The 19,130-nt window shown below is 33.4% G+C and overlaps 1 protein-coding gene across 1 annotated transcript; it reads right to left on the bottom strand.

Annotated features, from left to right (window-relative positions):
* Positions 1-3,373: 3,373 nt before the first annotated feature.
* On the bottom strand, positions 3,374-6,447 carry LOC113739870 (putative disease resistance RPP13-like protein 3). Its single transcript, XM_072046003.1, has one exon. The coding sequence runs from the start codon at positions 6,187-6,189 to the stop codon at positions 3,496-3,498; it is 2,694 nt and encodes an 897-aa protein (XP_071902104.1). The 5' UTR covers positions 6,190-6,447; the 3' UTR covers positions 3,374-3,495.
* Between the last annotated feature and the right edge of the window lie 12,683 nt (positions 6,448-19,130).

The following is a 19,130-nucleotide window of genomic DNA, read 5'->3' as shown; positions in this document are numbered from 1 at the left end:
ATTAGATCTGTTGATTAACTATTTTAAATTTAGATATTACAGTGAAATTTGCTAAATAAACCCAAAAAATTCTAGATATGATAATCAAAACCTAAAAAACTTGGATCTAATAAAAGGAAAATGAGAAAACTATCGAAAACTCTCACTAGAACTTCCCAAGGAGAGGAGAAAATTCTCGCTAGACAACCCTAGAAAAGAAGAAATTCTTACTATAGAAAACCTTAAAAGAAACTTTATTCATACAAATGAAAAAAAAAAAAAATTAGAGAGAGGGCTCCTCCCATAGAAAAAGATCAGGAAAATCTAATCTCTCTCCCATGAAAGAGTTGGAGGAAGTTTTGTCTAAGAAAGAATGAATAGAGAATGATTTTTTCTAGAAAGGCATAAAAGGATATTAGTGACTTCAGTCAATATGCTGGAGTGTTAAAATAATTTTTTTATATGTCTAGGAAGTTTAATGAAACAACCATTAATACATGTTTGAAGTTTGATCTTAATAATTGTTATTAGTTTTTCTTACCTAGGTACCTTATATAGTTTCTTCAATTTGATGATGTACCTGTATTGGAAAAATATTGAGTTCCTACACGTTTTAATTCTCCTGCTTGTATTTATATCGTAATGCTAGAAATGTTTCTGGATCATCTCTACGGTTATATGATCCTCCATCATTGTAATTTCCGTTATTAATGCAGATTTCCTTTTGCATTAATAAAATTTTGCATCTTTATTTATCAAAATAAAAAATATATACAGTCTCTACAAATATATATATATATATATATATACACACACACACACATCTGTACAGGAAAAGTTGCAAAATGTTTAATTCATTGCGTGTATTTCTCTAAGAAACATGAAAAATTTTATGTATATATGCATGTATATAAACACCCATATATACTTACCTATAAATACATAGTCAATATATATGTGTGTGTATTTTTGTATATATGTATGAATCATTAGGTTTAGATGTATATCATATGTGCAAAATTTAGAGTCTAATTCAAATTTTAAACATGTGTGCCACAAATGTATATTTGAGTTCACTTGATAGCTGTTTGACTTCGGCTTTGACACTAAGATTTTGAAATAAAAGGCAAACAAATGAAGCCATATAATTATAAGTCAGAGTTCATAACAATGGCCCCATATATACTTGTACAGATAAATATAGATTTCGTATAATATTTTCTTAGGGAATTTCGCCATTTTCGTCCCTAAACTTTTACACTAAAACCAATTTCGTCCTTTATGATTTTTTTTAGCCAATTTAGTCCTTCGACTATTTTGAATTCTCTAATGTAGGACTTTTGTGGCGGCGACACCATATTTTACATAGTCCGTACAACTGGTGATGGGTATATCTGTCATTTTAAATTAGATTCTTCAATTTAGACGGACCGTTGACCATAGTTCTTTTTCTCCGATGAATTTCATTGAACATTAGATACATTTTTTTTGTTGGGGTGCCAGGCTACCAGCTACCCGACATCTTATCCTGCATCCAACTTCAGCTGCTGCATCCAACTTCAGCTGCAAAGTGCAAACTGTAAACTACAAATGATGTGGGAGTGGGTGCAAGTTAACTTCCTTCTCTCTAACCTGTTAGAAGAGAGAGAGTTGGGGGGGGGGGTTTCAATGGTGATCTGATGACTCCGCAAGGCTTTGGCAACTTTCTAGGCTTCAGTTTTGCAAGACCCACCCGATTGAGTTAGGAATATTTTGTCGGAATGGATATGTTTGTTGTATTGCATCTAACCCAAATTTCCAGTTCCAGAAACAACCGGCGCCGCGCCCCCTCCTGCCTATAGCTACTAGGACTAATTGAGAATTTGGACACCGGATTTTTTTGGTCTTGTCTCAGGAACATTTCGAACCGCTAAACGCTGGGACTATAGACGATTGGACCCAGAAATTCTTGCCGGGCCTTTCCTCGTCCGATGAAAACAGCGACGCATCAAATCTAACGACCGCATATGGTTTGGGGTCCCTCCGTCCTTGGGTTGTCCCTCCTTCAAGATGGTGACAGTGCCTTATTTGCTGTGGTTATGCAATGCTGATTACAGATTGTTACACTACTATTGATTGAAGAATTGCCACGACGGTTAGTAGTATTGGGATGAGATTTCCACAGTTTGTGCGAATTTTTGGTGAATGGGATAAGATTTCTATCGGAGAAGAAGAACTATGGTCAACGGTCCGTCTAAATTGAAGAATCTAATTTAAAATGACAGATATACCCATCACCAGTTGTACGGACTATGTAAAATATGGTGTCGCCGCTGCAAAAGTCCTACATTAGAGAATTCAAAATAGTCGAAGGACTAAATTGGCTAAAAAAAATCATAAAGGACGAAATTGGTTTTAATGTAAAAGTTTAGGGACGAAAATGGCGAAATTCCCTATTTTCTTAAGACACATAATTATGTGCGTCTTTTATCACTCAATAGTATAAGACCAAACCTCAATGTAGGGTCGAGGTAGATTACTCTCTCCTGTTTTGTATATGATAGCAACAGGTTATAGCCCTTTTATTTATTTATTTCTACGAGACAATTTCATTCGAACAAATGCAGTCCGGCAAATTTTGTCAGCATGGACGAGGGGAATGAATCTCTCAACTGCAATATTCATCATAAAACAAAATCTTAGGATAAAAAAAAAAATGGTTGTTATCTCGTTTTTAAAGAAGTAGAGGAAAAAGAAATTATTGTATATGCCACGAGGTCAAGATGTTGGACAGAAAAAATATTAATATGCCACTTTATTTTATCCTAAAGATTTAAAAAATTATTCTATGGTAAAAATCATGTCTTGTAACTTGAACATCCAAAAATCTCAAGGTATCCATTTGTGATGCGAGTAAATAATTTTTTTTTTTTTGGTCAAATCATGGTTCAAGACCAAGTTTAGTAAGGTATCCATTTACAAACTCAAAATTGACCAATTTGGTTTTTTTTTTATTTTTAATATCTTATTTGTACAGCGAGTAGTATTTAGGAAGCGATCAATCCTCACTTTCAGACGGACCAACACTTTATATGCGATTTGTTTGCCAACTTCATTCTTTTTTCTCTTCCAGTGCACGAATAGGGCCTTTTATTTCCTTATTCTCTTTTTCGGTTTGGACAGCATTGGAAAAATTAGAATCAACCAAACAACTCTACATATTTTTATTGATTTCGACATTTACAAGTCCCAAGAGTTTACTATCAGGATTTTCTTTTCTTTTTTTTTAATTACTACTTGTATTAATATGTAAATTTATAGAAAGACAAATCCTATAAGATGTAGTGTGAGATTTCAAATAATTAAAAAAAAAAAAACAAAGGACTTAAAAAGCTTGTGAATTGGGGAAAACAAATACGGAAACATTCTTTTTATTTATGTATTTTGATAAAAACTTGAAATAATTTCATTAATCACTACACGACATACCTTCCATTCTATGCGCGAAATACAAAAACTTGAAAATTGAAATAATTATTACATTCTTTCCTTCGGCGAGTCAAATATTCTGAGGTTAGGGACACTGGATACCAGGTCCGCATCAAGCCCACTGATGAAATCTTCTGGCATGTCCACAAGCTCAAGCGTATCAAGAGTAGATATGTGCTTCAGCTCTTCCGGCAACTCCCATAATCTGTCGCAATCCCTGATTCTCAGGCACTGGAGCTGTGGCAGTGCACCTTCCTCCACCTTTATTTCATACAAAACAACTAGGTGGTTGAGCTCAAGGAATTTCAATTGGTGAAACCCATGCCTAGAAATGACCATATGCTGTGGTCCCACAAATGCAACTTTGATTTTGAGGAACGATAGCTGTCCCAACTTCTCCAGTACTGGCATTGGGTCATCCTCGAGAAATATGTTTTTCAAAGACAAGCGAGAGAGATTTGGAGGGAAATCAGGAGGCAGCATTGTCCAATTGGATAGCTTAAGCTCTGTTACATGACGGAGCTTAGAAAGTCCACCTTGAGATTCTGGCGTTCCCGAATACCGACAAAGACGTAACGTCTTTAGGCTTCCAACCTCAGATAAATGCATGCAGAGTTTGTATATTTCTGACCTGTCATTCACTACAATCCCCAGTTTCTGAAGACTTGTCAGAGTTATCATGTCATTGTGCATAACGTCCTCAAAGCGTATGCCTGACAGAGTCTGGAGATTCCTCAATCCTTCAATCTTAAGAGGCACATCACATTCCATCTCATCCGCATATAGATGCCGTAAACTTTCAAGCTTCCAAATGAAATTTGAAACTTTCACTCTGCAACTGGTGTATTTCGTTGCCCGTATGTCAAGAGTTTGTAGGTATCGCAAGCAACCGACGGAACGAGGGAGCCTTGTAATGTATGTGCCTCTTAAATTGAGGTACCTTAGAAGCCTGACCTCACCAATTTCTTTTGGCAAATTAGAGTACATCCAAGCATCGTCGAGGTCTAGTATCCTGAGCTTTCTGAAACTTTTGAAGATAAGACTAATGTTTTTCCTGTGATAGCGGACATTGAAAAAAAGCAGAGACCGGAGAGGAGGGGTCGAAGATCCAAAATAATTTTCATCCAGAGGGAGACTATGAACAGCAAGGTACCTGGATTTGGCTGATATTTTATCATCTCTGGTGCCATGGATTTGAAAAAAATTTTCATCCTCTGCCTTTCTGATTGCAAGCTCTCGCAGTAAATCATGGACTCTGCAGCTTTTAATCCTCTTATCAACCGTCATTTCCGCCACCTGGACCATATTTCTGCTACAAAGTCGCTCCACATCTTCATATGCTGCAGTTTCCTCCAAATTTTTTGCATCTCTTTTCTGCATTATTCCCTCAGCAACCCACATATGGATCAACTTGTGCACAGAAATCACGGAGTCTTCCGGAAACAAACCCAAATACAAAAAGCAAAATTTCAGATTGGCAGGGAGGTCTGCATAACTTAATTCCAGAATTGCCCCTGCTTCACTAATTTTCCCTGCTTCACTCTGGCTCCTTGATAGGTATGCGCCAAAGTTGTTGAGAACGTTCTCCCATTCAGTATTCGACTTATTCTTGCCTAGTAGCAGGCCACCTATAACCGTTATGGCCAGTGGTAGACCGCCACATCTCCTTGCAATCTCTCTGCCTACTTCTTCCAAATCCGGAGGACACCCAGCATTAGCTCCATGGCCTAATGCCTTTCTGAGGAACAACTGCCAGCTGTCTTCCTGCCCCAAAGTTTTCAACTCATACGGGTGTCTATAAGCATCAGCGTGTTGGGCGACATCCCGTTTGCGACTTGTAAGTAGCACTCTACTTGATGTGCCAACATCAGGAAAGGCCCTCCTGGCAAGACAATCCCACGCTGCTACCTCCCATACATCATCAAGCACCACAAGATAACATTTGTCTTGTAGATCTTTATACAGCCTTTCTTCCAAGTCCTGCTCCTGCATCTTTTCCAACAATTCAAGCAGCTCTTTAGTTATCGGATTCAGTTGCTTTATGATTGTTCTCAGCATCTCTTTGTGGTCGTAGCTTGAAGAGACGCAGACCCAAGCACGGCAATTGAATCTTGCCCTGATATCAGCATAGTTATAAACCTTTTTGGCTAGAGTTGTCTTACCAGCACCTCCCATGCCGACGATTGAAACCACACGGCGGCTTTTGTCCTCTTTCAAGAGTTCTGCCACCAGGGATTTTGCCATCTTCTCGAAGCCCACAATATCCTTGTCCTCACTAATTGGAGAGGATCGTCGGAGCCGTTGAAGCTCTTCTCCATGTGTAGTCATCCCCTCTCCAAGATTTTTGATACCGTACTCTACGCGGCTATCAGCAATCTCCTTGAGCCTCATCCGTAAGGATTCGATCTCTTTGCCTATCTCGTAGAGGCTCACAATTTTCAAGGGATAATACGTCAATTTGGTGATGAGTCCCTGGTCCTTTGTGAAGAACTCAACTTTGCTGGCGAAGATCTCAATGACATCCTCCGCATCGTAGGCCGCAGCTCTGATTTCAGAAACCCAGTTGCGGATCCTCTCATCTTCATCTTGCCTCTGATCAGCATCTTTCAGGAAACACCGCATCCGGACCAGATCATTTTGGAGTCTTTCAACTTGTTGTCGAACATCTTTCAGGAAAACAATTTTTTGAATCAGAAGATCGCCAGTTCTCTCAATTACAAAAGAGATAACAGGGTCAGCCATCTTGGTTAAGCCGGAAGCGAGCTTTACTTCCAACAAGCTGTTGTTTTAACTGATCTCAGAAGAGAGGTTGGATTCTCGTGGTTCATTTTCTCTTCCAGTTTTATCCTTAATTCTTCATTGACTTGTGCAAGAGCAATTATTTCAGTCAAAAACAAAGCAGTTCGATTCACATGGTGGAATGGAAGGCGGAATTGTTTTGATACGCGGATTTGACTTTAACTACAGACTACTCTGCGACTAAATACATTAACTTCTCTTCCTTATTATGCAAGTGTTCATTAATAAATTAACTACACACTGAAGTCATGACCAAGACACTTTTACAGGTCCGCGGTTTTGCATACTATAGTAAAGTCTTGGTAGGCCATGACCAGGAAAAAGAACAAAATAGTACCTCTCTGACCAAGTCAATTTTCCGTCATTTACCTCTGCTTTCTCTTTTTGGAGCAGAGTGGAAAACTGACACTAATATTGGCGAAATATATGGCTTGTAGTGTCTGTAGTGACAATAATGTAATATCTCACAAACAAAATCCCTTTGCAGTACATTGGCATAAAATATGCCACGTAACCACGACACCTTAACATACACAATTAACTATATATTAGCACTGATAATAAATCCCTTACCTTTTGGCAACAAATATTTTTTTATCTCTAACTTTTAAAATGCGGCAAACTAGTTACTCACATTTTAAAAACGAAGCAAATTAATCCTAGATTGACAATTTAATATAGATTTTAGATATAAAATTGGAAGGTCACTATAAAAAGACATTAAGTCAATGTAAAGAGGAAAAAAATTAAAAATTATAACATACTACCTAGAAAAAGTTAAAAATTTTTGAGACAATCACATTGGTCAACATAAAAAGGAAAAAAACCCCTGAGTTACAAAATTTTATAATTCAAAAATTGTTTAAACTTTTTGAGTGAAGGGTTTGTCTTTGATGTTATAACTTTTAAATTTTTCTTCTTTTTTAGAGAGAATGGTTTGTTTTTGATGTTGTAATTTTAATTTTTTCTTTTGATGTTAATTTAAAATCACTTTTTGAAAAAAAAATTTATTTTTTAAGAGAGAAGGTTTTTTTATGTTGTAATTTTAATCTTTTTCCTTTTTCTATTGACTTGATATCGTATACATATCATATATAGTTAGATTTGATTAAAGTTAAATTGATGTTTCAATTTTACCCTTGAAATCTATATCAGGATATCATTCTGGGATTAATTTGCTTCATTTTTAAAATGTGAGGGGCTAATTTATTTTATTTTAAAAATAAAGAAAAAAAGTTTTGTTTCCTAAAATGTAAGGGATGAAGCATATCTTTTCTTTTTTTTTTTGGTGAGAAATCTTTTTACACAGGAGAGGGATACTGCCCTAATCTATAAGGTTTACTGTCTGTATGTCTTGTAATAACACCAGCTCCATCACCCCCACTTCCCTCCAAGGTTAAGGATATTCTCACTGTCCAAGATATTTTGTGCTGAATACATTGTTCTAACAAACACATGATTTTTATTTTATATTTATTTTTCAAGTATTGTTATTGTTTATATAATCGTATCCTCAAATTTTTGTTATACCTTAGACTATTGTTAGCATTAGAAATTGGGAAAAATGCCAAAACAGTTGCTATGCATTTCTATAAAATTTCCCATTTTATAAAGCAATTGTTACTTTTTGTAAAACCCACGATTTTTGGCACCGGTTTTATTATTTTATTTTTCCAATTAATTAAAAAGATAAAATTACTAGGTAAAAGAAAAAAATAAAAATAGAATAACTATAGGATGGGATAAATGTTCCTAATAAACTAAAACTCTTATCCAAACCACCTACTAGGCGCAAATATTTTAATATATGTGGGAATAATGGGACATAACAGAAATGGAAAAAAAAATTATGATTGCAGATACAAACTATCTTAGTACAAAACTAAAGAAAAGAAAAGGTTACAAATTTTCAGATGCATCATTTCCTGTTGGAAACTAATTCCAATTTAACATTTGGCTAACAGTAATATATATTTTGTCACACCCATTTTATTTTGATTTTAAAATGTTCGTTCGTTTGAGATTGCCAAATTAATGAAAAGATAGCTCACTTTGTTCTTAGTTCTGCAATAATTTTTTTTTTCACTTCTGCGAATTTTTCTTCTGACTTATAGTTTGACCTTTTATTTTAAAATATTTCTGCCCTTTATCAAGAGATCAAAAAAAAAAAAAAAAAAAGAGTGAGAGAGAATCTTGCCAAGTCCAACATGTTACATACAGGAGATAGAGGGTGCATTCTCCCGCCCAATGGGAATTCCTGCATATAGATTAGCATTGGCAGCTTAATTAAGTCCTTAAGAATCTTAGCCATTGGCGGCCACGTGTACTCGTTGACCAATCAGTGGAAGATAACGTTATCAAAATTGAGATTGCGGGATATGTTAACTGCACACGTGTCAACTCGTGAATGGAATCGTTAACCTTCTTTTGTGTCCAAACCAGGCGGTAGTGATAGTGGGCCCCCACAGTAGGAAGTGCCAGTTCAGGTCTAACTGTCTAAGACTCTGAGTGGGAGGAAAAGCTCAATTTTCTCACGGGGAGTTTGGACACAAATTATTCCAAAATCCAAATACTGGAGCACTTATTTTAACGTTATATACAACACGGATCATAACAGCCATCCTAACGGAATAGATATGGCACTGTTTGAAGCGTTGTATGGGCGAAAGTATGGATCTCTCTTATATTGGGATGAAGTAGATAAGAAACTGATCACTGGCTCGGATTTGGTGGAAAGAACCTTGGAGAGAATTAAGTTATTCGAGAAAGACTAAAAGTAGTTCAAGACCAAAACAAGAGTTGGACGGATTTAAAGAGAAGGATCATATCCTACGTGAAGGTGCAATGGACGAACCATACACCACGAGAGGCAACGTGGGAGTTAGAGAAGGATATGCGGAATAGATACCCATATCTTTTTTATCAAAGTACGTAAGTTTCGAGGACGGAACTTTTTGTAAGGGGGGTAGAATGTAAAACCCACGATTTTTGGCACCGGTTTTATTATTTTATTTTTCCAATTAATTAAAAAGATAAAATTACTAGGTAAAAGAAAAAAATAAAAATAGAATAACTGTAGGATGGGATAAAGGTTCCTAATAAACTAAAACTCTTATCCAAACCACCTACTAGTGGGTAGTGCTAGGTTTAAGATTTTATTGAAACCCTAGAAAGAAAAATAACACCATCCTTACCCTTCTTTCATCTGCCTCCCTAGAGCAAGAGCCGTCAGAGAGTAGAGAAGGAGAAACAGGCAACATAATTATACTTGCAATTTGATTTAGGTAATATTTGCAATTTTACTGCTTTCCGTTGTCAATTTATATGCCCTAGTAATAATTAGGTCTTTAAAAAGATGAAATAGATCTTTCTTCTACATAATTATCGTCGTCGTTGAATCACTCACATGGATATAACTTGACTTGGCTTGTTAGTTTATTTGCAGATTTGAATAAATACAGATCGATGTTGTAATAATGGCCCAAAAATCTGAAAAATGGTATTTTGATTTAATTGCTTTGATTGAACTATGGATGGAATATTCAGCAAAACTGAAAATCAAGAGAAAATGTGGAGTTTGGCTTGATGATAGATAAGTCAGCAGAGTACATCAAGAAACCCTTTAAACTAACAATTATAATAGCAAACACAAACATTTTCCCTTCCTTGTTCTCGACACTCATATCTCCGCAGACGACCTTTGAATTTGTTGAAGCATAGAACTAAGCAGACTTGAGTCCTTCTAACCGTGCAATTTCCACGGATATCAGTCTCGCAAATTTTGTCAGCATGGACGAGAGGGATGAGTTTCTCGACTGCATTCACCGTAAAACCAATCTAATTAGTTGCAAAAGTATCCATAACCTCTTCCAAAAAGTATGGAAAATTTGTCATGTCACAAATTTTAATTAACATATTCGATCGGATAGTAGGTACTACTTGTTTTTTAACAAGAGTTTCTAGTCGAGAAAAGAAACAAAGGGAACATATTTTATCGGTTTTTCTAACGACATTCATTAACACGCCTAAAACAATTATTAACACACCTAAAAAAATAAAGAAAGGTACATATTATATATCTGTGTCTGTGTGTGTGTGTTTTGCACTAAGTCGTAATTAATGTGGAGTTTAGCACCATTGGAACTAGGCATATCAATGGGTAGGGTCTGTTTTGGATCCAGATCCATTTAATTTAGTTAGATGCAGATCCAAATCTAAACCTTTTTGGATTTGAAAAAGTAAGTCCATATCTAGACCCTTATGGATCTGGGTATCCAATGGGCATCCATGGGTATTTTATGAACATACTAAAGTAAAAATGTATATAAAATATATAGAGTTCATAAATAATATAAATACCATCCAATTTTTGTTTTCAAATAATAAAAGTTACATTCGACAAGTTGAATGCAATATTAAGAATTCAAAGCAAGAATTATTATTGACTACTTCCATATATTTTCAAAGATTCAATTACATTCATATCCAATATTTCATTTGTTTGCCTTTACCTTTTCTCCTTTTCTTGAAAAGTTTGTACCAATTACAATGACAACTAGATTTAGTTTTTAAAAATGAAAATAACCATAACATATATAAATATTTAATCTTATTTAAAAAAATATAATTTTGTACCTATTTTTCTTATTTAAACCTCAATATTGATAGATGTCTCGCAATCCAGCACTAAAATAATGAATAAGATAAAAGTCATTTGACTAAGGATCGATGACAAATAAATAATAGAATAAGAAGATTTACAAGCACGTATTCATTTTTTCTTTGATTCAATCCAATCATCAGTAGTCACTAATGTTTCAACCATATCTAGAAGCAATTTGGCACGCGTCTCATAATCACCCAACCAACAACACTGATTGCAGATTCTGATGCCATACAATCTTATTATATTCGATCCAATAGCCATAAAATATTAGTTTATTTTATAAATTTACTAATATATATATTTATTATTTAATTAAATATATATGGATCTGGATAAGGTCTGGTATGGGTTTGAATTTGGATATAATTCTAGAAAATCAGACCCTACCTAGACCCATGACTCTCTCACAAGGTCTAGATCTGGATAGAGTTTAGATTTGAGAAATTAAATCCAAATCCTACCCAAATATAGTGGGTCTAGGTTGGATCTGGGTAAGACCTGATTCATTGACATGCCTAGTTGGACCCTTTTGGGGGTGGCTCTAGATGAGGAAAAGAGAGGTTTATATATATTGAATCCATATATAAAAGCTGCAGGTGTTGAAAATAATGAAAAATGAAAAGAAATTTTGGATTATATTTCCCTATACTTATACTAACTCTGATTCAGAAACAAAAAAAGAAAAAAAAAACACAATATGGGATATCAATAAAGATGACACTGACATCTTGCTAGAATCTATAATCTTTACCATACCTGGAGCAAAGCAAACAAAGCTAACCATAAGCATGAAAAATATCAATGACTTTGCCATCGTCAAACTCAATTGATATATATACCTTATCGTCTGCAAGAAAAGTAGTTTCAACTGATTTATGACCTAGAGATGTCTAGGGGGTCTCCCTTTTTTTATAATGAAACCAAGTGAAAGATTTTGGAAGTAAATGTTATGTGCTTTTTATGGTAGTAATAAATTTAGTAATTATTACTTCTATGGCAATCGAATATTCTGGCTGTCAAATCAAAAGTGTAAAGTAAATATCCTCCTTGTTACAGTACTCATTTTCCATCTGCTACCGTGGAAACTCAATAACAGCATGCTCGAGATGTTACTCTAAACAACTTTTTTTAAAGTTTTTTTTTTTTTTAAATTTTCCTCTAAAGGACACCCGCCATTCCTATTTATTGCCACTCTTTGAAGATGTAGAATTTAATTTCATTTTTCCAAAAATTAAATTAACACTTGACACCCTCTTAACTATTGCTTTGAGACATTTGTTAGATAAAGTATTTTTTAATTAATTATAATTAACCATCAAATGAAGGCTTTTTTGTCCCATCTCGTGATTAGAAAATCTAAAGCCCAACGGATGATTTGGCACAGAACAATCTTGTACTCCATTGTGCAGGCCCATTTCATTCTATGCTTTGGTTTTATTTAACCAGTGTCACGAGAAAAATGAAAAGATTGTTTCTTAAGAGAGCAATGGTAATTGTGGCATGGGAATTCCTTATGTCCCTAGGAGTTGGGGTGCATTTCATAAAACTGAAATTTGAAATCTAAAATCTAAAATCTGAATTTATTAAATTATTAAATTGTTAAATATTAAATCTAATACATTTGAGTACATTTCACATTCAATAATAAGTGAATAGCTTATCACCTAATTTTTGGAGTAAGGTTTGTCTAGAAAATTCAGTGTCACTTAATTAATTCAGAAGTTTAATTTTTGGTTATCAAATGGTCTGAATATAATAAGATCTGAATTCATTAAATTTAAGTGCTAAACTAAGTTATCAAAAAGGGCCTTAATGTGACACCCTACAATTTTTTGTTTGAAAATTTAGACATATTAGTTTGAAATTTACCATGTTTCAGGGATTAATTTTATTTGGGAAGAAGATTTGTTTATTGCAAATTTATGATCTATTTCTTTAAAGCAGTGAATCGTTAGAAACTTTAAAGAATATGATCAGGTAAACTTATTACAAAAAAAAGAAATGAAATTATTAAATTAGAAGCAATTAGAGAAGTGATAAATTAGCATGAACAATAAAACTTATATCAGAATATTTTTATGTAACTTACAAGAATTAAAGTTAGAAATAATTAGAGAAGTGATAAATTAGCATGAACAATAAATGGATAAGTTAACAATTATTATTCTAAAAGTTAATCTAAAATAAATGCTAATTAGTAGAGAGAAAAAGTAAAAAAATTGAAGAATTTGTAATTGAATTAAAATTATGTTTGAGAGCCTTTGAATGATTAAGGAAATTATTTGGAAGACATTAAGGCTTCTTTTATGACTAATATGGTAATTGTTTGGGGAGTTAATAAAGGGAGGTTACAAAAACTTTTCAATAATTCTAATTCATGATGGAGGAAGTAGAAGCTACAATAAAATAGGAAAAAATCCTAGGAAAATTGAAAAGTGTGAGAGTCCTATATATATATATATATAAAGGAGTTTGTAGGTTACTATTAGAAAATTTTTAATCTGCCATCTTTAGGGATAATTTTGGTAGGGAAAAAAATCAAATGCAAGTGATTAAACCAAATGTGCAACATTATAATGTATATTTGAGTTGGATTTGACTATTATGTCCTCCCATTTGCAATTGGTTTATATTTCACGTGATTATCAAGCTTTTAAATGGCTTTTAAACCACTTACAAATGTAATTGCAATGCTCTTTGTCTTCTTTTATAATTGATGGGTAGCTTTTATAGCTACAATAACAGAGCATTTTAATGTTAAAGATGATTGGTTCAAGAAGTACTTAATAATAAACACGATTGGTTTTGGATGTTTAACTGATACAATAAAAATTATGAGTTTTCTCCTGCAATATTTTCTCAATAGCTATTGTATGAATATGGAAATTTCATTATGGAATAGATGATACATACATATGAATATCCATAGGAACCTTCTTACATTTTCTAACTATATTTTCAAAATCTGATATTCATGGTTGCAGGTGGTTAAACTACGACTAAAGATTATTTATTGACTCCAATATCATGACCAAGGTAAGATTTAAATCTGACATTATAGTTGATTGGATATGGCTATGATTGTGTGATAATGGTATAGTAACAAAGATAATGATGTTTTTGTTATTGTTATTGTGGTATGGTGTGATTATCTACTATAATTCTATTTCTTTTACTTATAAAATTGTTTTCGTTTATAAGTTTGTTGATTTGGCCAATTTACTTATAATTTCATGCACTTCAACTGATTCAATTAAACCAATTACCATGTAGTTCTAATTTTACTATCTTTTTATAAATTTATTTGAATAAATATTTTATCACATAGGTTAAAACTCTCGCGCTTAGTGCAAGCTTCGCTTCTAGCTTAGTAAAGAAAAATGAAAGTGAATACTCAACTGGTTCCGTTAGAGAATAAAGTTTGAAATTTGAAGGTGAGTACTCCTTTTGAAAACTTATTTGGAGTTCATATGCTTTGCGAATGAATTTTGTTACTATATTTGCTAAATCATGTTTAAAAACTAGAAACGTGTGTTTGGTAAAATTTCAAATCTTGTCACATATGATATAGATTTTGTAAATTTTTCACTGTGAATGATACATAATTCATGGAATATCGTGCAAATAGTTTTAGTTTGAATTTTTGCAGATTTATGAAAATATGAAATTTTGTATTTGTAGAGAGATTAATAAACCCCATTTGTGAATCTGAAAGTTTCTCATATAATATGTGCCCTATTCTATCTTGTGAACCCAAAAATAAATTTTCAGGGAAGTCAAAAAAGCATCAGGCTAACGATAAGTTGTAAGTGGACATCATCTCCATCTAAAAAAATCAAGAGGTTTGATCTTGTGTAGTATGACTGAATTTTCTGGGGATATTTTGGGTATCTCATTTTGTTGCCGGCTGTTGTGTAGGCAAAATTTGGTGTATTGTGGAAGTGTTAAGTTGTGAGCGCAATCTGTGGAGTTGTATGAATTTTTGTGTGAGTCGGCTAGACTGACCAAGTTTGGTAAAATCTTTCCTATTGATAATTGTGTGTAATTTGTAAATGTGTTACTCACCTCTTTGTAGAGTGAATAAGATAAATGTTTCACAATAATACTCCTATTCGTAGAGTGAATGAGGTAAATGCTTCATCTATTCAACAGCAATTATTTGAACTTATCTCTTTTGTATGACAATTGGCTATGGGAAATTCGCAACAAGTCAAGACATATGGAATTTGCACGAATATAGGTCACTCCATGGATATGCATCCAATGTTTCAAGAGGAAGGTGCTGAACAAATGAATATGACTCGTAACGTGCCCGTGTCACGTAAGCAATATGATCCATACTCCTATACGTTCGAGGGATCATCCGAACCTTAAGTATGGAGAGAACAAGCAATCGAATTTTTTCAAAATAAACTGTAAGGGTTCCAACCTCAATTCTTGCCAAAAGCTCAACTTTCATCTTTTAATTCATGTAACTCTTTAGAAGGCATTGTTAAAACTTTAGCCTCTAACACTTTACAATTTCAGTAGAAAACGAAGGCGAGTATATACAATTTGAAAAATCAAGTCAGTCAATTGGCGACTGTGATAAATCACCTAGAAGCCAGAGTGAAAGGAAGATTGCTATGACAACCTAAGGTGAACCCTAAGAATGTGAGCACTATGACCCTCAGGAGTGGCAAAGAGATAGAGGAACCCAAGTTGATCAGTCCAAAGGAAAAAAGTGAAGATCATATTGAAAAAGAGATTGAAAAAGAAGGATAAAATTGTATAAGTCCTAAGGTAATTTCTAATCATGCAATTCAAGTTAAATCTAATCCGCCTCTTTTTCCTAACAAGTTAGAGAAATTGAAAAAGTAGAACAAAGAAAGAGAGATTTTGGAAGTGTTTTGGAAGGTGAAAATCAATATTGCTCTATTGGATGTGATCAAGCAGGTGCCAAAATATGCTAAATTTTTGAAGAACTTGTGCATCAACAAGAAAAAATTGAGAGGATATATCAACGGTATTACAAAAGAAAAATTCACCCAAATGCAGGGATTCAGATCTGTTTACTATCCCCTGTAAGATAAATGCAATGTTAGATTTAGGAGCATTGACGTGCGCGGGGTCTATATATACAATTAGTTCGTCCACAATCAAGTTTTATATTTATAATATCCTAAATACCTCACACACAATTTTTTGCAAGTATACGAGTTGAAAGTGAGTATAGGGTAGTAAGGGTCGAACCCACAGGAAAAATTTTCAATTACTGGTGTTTTTTGAACTCCTTTATTATCTAGACTACCATAAACATAAAAGTAATGAAAATAACACTACAAAACTTCTAGAGATATGGAATTATTTACTACTCTTGCAAATGAGATTATCGGTTAAGTGAATGCTATTATTTTGGCCATAATTTCCTAATATATGTAAAACATACTTTCGTAGTGAATCAACTATACTTGTAACTAAACCATAACTATTCTCATGGCTATGAAATTAACTACAAGCTCATTTCTTCTATAAAATTACATTGAACAAGTCACTAAAGCCACAAAGGTGTTCCTCTACTCTCGTGAGTGAACTCCCTAGGTTTATCACTTCTTTGAACTAGTGTTAAATTTCAATTCTTATTACAAACTTAACACCTTTAGATAATTATAATTAATGACTGGTTAATCATGATTAGAAAAGAAAAAACAATAAATAATTTGCTCAAGTTAATATAACCATATAACCAAGTAAATATCACTAACAAAATATAGAAAGTTCATCCATAATTCTAGGCATAAACTTTAACTAAACATGAAAAATAGGATCCAAACTTGTATTGTAGTTAAATATAAACTTAAATACAAAAGAGAAAGTGATAGAAGAGATGTCACCCTTGTTACATGAGCTTCAAACTCTACATCTTTGCTCCTTAATCTTCATCCAAATCTAACTACAAATACAAGAAAGATAACCTACACTAGCTACTCTATACTACCCTAACTAATGAACTAAGGAAACTCTAGTGAAAACTACATTTTTGGTAAGTTTCTCTAACCTTCCAATGTTTTTAAATGTTCTCCAAAGGTCTCTATTTATAGAGGATTCAAGAGCCAAATGAGTTGTTTCTAGTTGTCATTTTTGACTCTTGAAACTCTCATGAGTTGTCTTTCCAACTTTCTAACCTTTTCTTGATCAGACACAGCCGGAATTGATAGATGAAATTAAGCTGAAAATGTTGTGTAAAAGCAGGGTAAGTTAATGAGCAAGTTGCAGAATATATAAGAGAATACGTGACTTCAAATCACATATTCATGAAGTCGCATTTTCACTTCTGTGCATTTGGTACCACTTCAACTGCTATTTTCTTGATGATGGAGACCGAACTAACTCTTGTTCAAATTACAAAAGTTGTAGCCCTTTGTGTTAGATTTCCAATGCCTCAAGAATCATCCCACTTGGTGCTATGTGGACCAAGAAATGACCAAAATACCCTCAATTGGTCAGAGCTTTGTTTCAGCTTTTGACAACATAGTTGCACTTCTGTATTTGGACTTTTTGACAAGGAAAACGGCTGAACTGGACTTCAATATCTTCACACCAAATGTAGATATATCTCTTAGGTTCAAAATGTATAATAATCACCTCAATTTGATGCTTGTAGTTCAAGATATTGCCAAAATACCACAAGGTGTCAAAGTTGTGAAACTTTTCTTCTTTTGTTCTTGATTGCATTTCTTCTCTTGCACTTCATGTCTTCTTTAAACTTCTTTAAATCATCAATAATCATCCAATTCTCTTCTCAATTCACTTCCTTTGATGATTGAATCATTAAACCTACAAAAACATGAAGTTTTCACCAATAAAATCCATAGAAATGCAATTTTCACACTTTGAACCACAAAATACGTATTTTCACTAGAATCCTAGTTAATTAGCTATAAAGGTAGTTAAAAAACACCAAAAATAACTAATAAAATGCACTAAAAAACACGTAAAATATACTCTTACCAAGCATCTATTAATGTGATACGTAAAACCATTTATGATTCTCTAAATTTAAACCCTTTAAAAGAAATAGGGATAATAATTCAATTAAATGATCATACATATGCTTATCCAGATGGAGTAATTGAGGATATTTCAGTTCAAGTAGATGAATTAGTTTTTCTTACTGATTTTTATGTGCTTTATATGGATGATAAAAATTCTCCAAATTCATCACCTATTATATTAGAAGGAAGACCCTTTCCGAGTAGTACTATCTAAACTAAGATTGATATTAGCAAGATTACTCTTATGATAGAGTTTGATGGAGAAATTATCTATGTTAATATTTTTTATAAAATGAAACATCCTAATGACTTATTGGGATGCAATCTAATTCATTTGTAGTTCATTTTTATTACTTTTCTTTTAGATTTCTTGTGTTTTATGTGTTTGATATTTATTTTGTTGTTTTAGTGGACCGAAAACTACTACCAAACATGGTGTGCCTGTGCCTAATTAACTCATAAGTTCTCATGGCATGCTCAGAAATTTCAGAAGATTAGTAATCGACAAGGCGTGCTCGCCCCTCTAGAGCACACCGAAATTGGTGAGTTGAAAATTTTTGACCAAAAGACTCCTTATGTTTTAGTCATGCCCGTGTCTAAAATGATTGAAGAATTTGGTGGTTACTTTCATTTTATTGGTTTCATCCCACCTTTTGTTCCATATCCTTAGCAGTGAGATACCCTCATCTGTATTCTGGGAAGTTTTGTTGTCTGCTTTTACTTTTCTTTTGTTCTTTATTTCTTACATTGGGGACAATGTAAGATTTAGTGTGGGAAAGGGGTTATGTTAGGTAGGTATGCTTTGTATTGCTCATATTTTCTTTGTTGCTAATTTTGTTGGCTATGATGGATGTATACAATCAAGATGCAAGTATGAACAACAAATTTATACTAGTTAAGTATCTTATTTTTCTTGACAATAGATTTGAATGATGAATATGCTGAATTTGACAAATTTTAACCATTTGTGAGGTTTTGAGCCAATTAATGGGCATTGCATCTATATTTTACTCAATTTTCTTTTGTTGAGTGGTTATCGCATATGATTTTATCATTCTAGAACATGTTTTGTTGTACATGTTGAGAGCACATTTTTGTTGAATTTGATACATAAAAATGACAAGAGTGCCTAGGTTTAATAGTTTTTGACTTTCTTAAAAGACTTGTCTTTATTTTATTGACCA

The sequence above is a fragment of the Coffea arabica genome, chromosome 4c (genome assembly GCF_036785885.1).
Source record: "Coffea arabica cultivar ET-39 chromosome 4c, Coffea Arabica ET-39 HiFi, whole genome shotgun sequence".
In the NCBI taxonomy this organism is placed as follows: Eukaryota; Viridiplantae; Streptophyta; class Magnoliopsida; order Gentianales; family Rubiaceae; genus Coffea; species Coffea arabica.
The sequence above is the reverse complement of the archived record's forward strand: the minus strand, read 5'-3'. Positions and strand labels throughout refer to the sequence as shown.

Excerpts from the sequence above, each read along its gene's own strand:
- LOC113739870 (XM_072046003.1), bottom strand. The coding sequence starts at position 6,189 with ATGGCTGACCCTGTTATCTCTTTTGTAATTGAGAGAACTGGCGATCTT.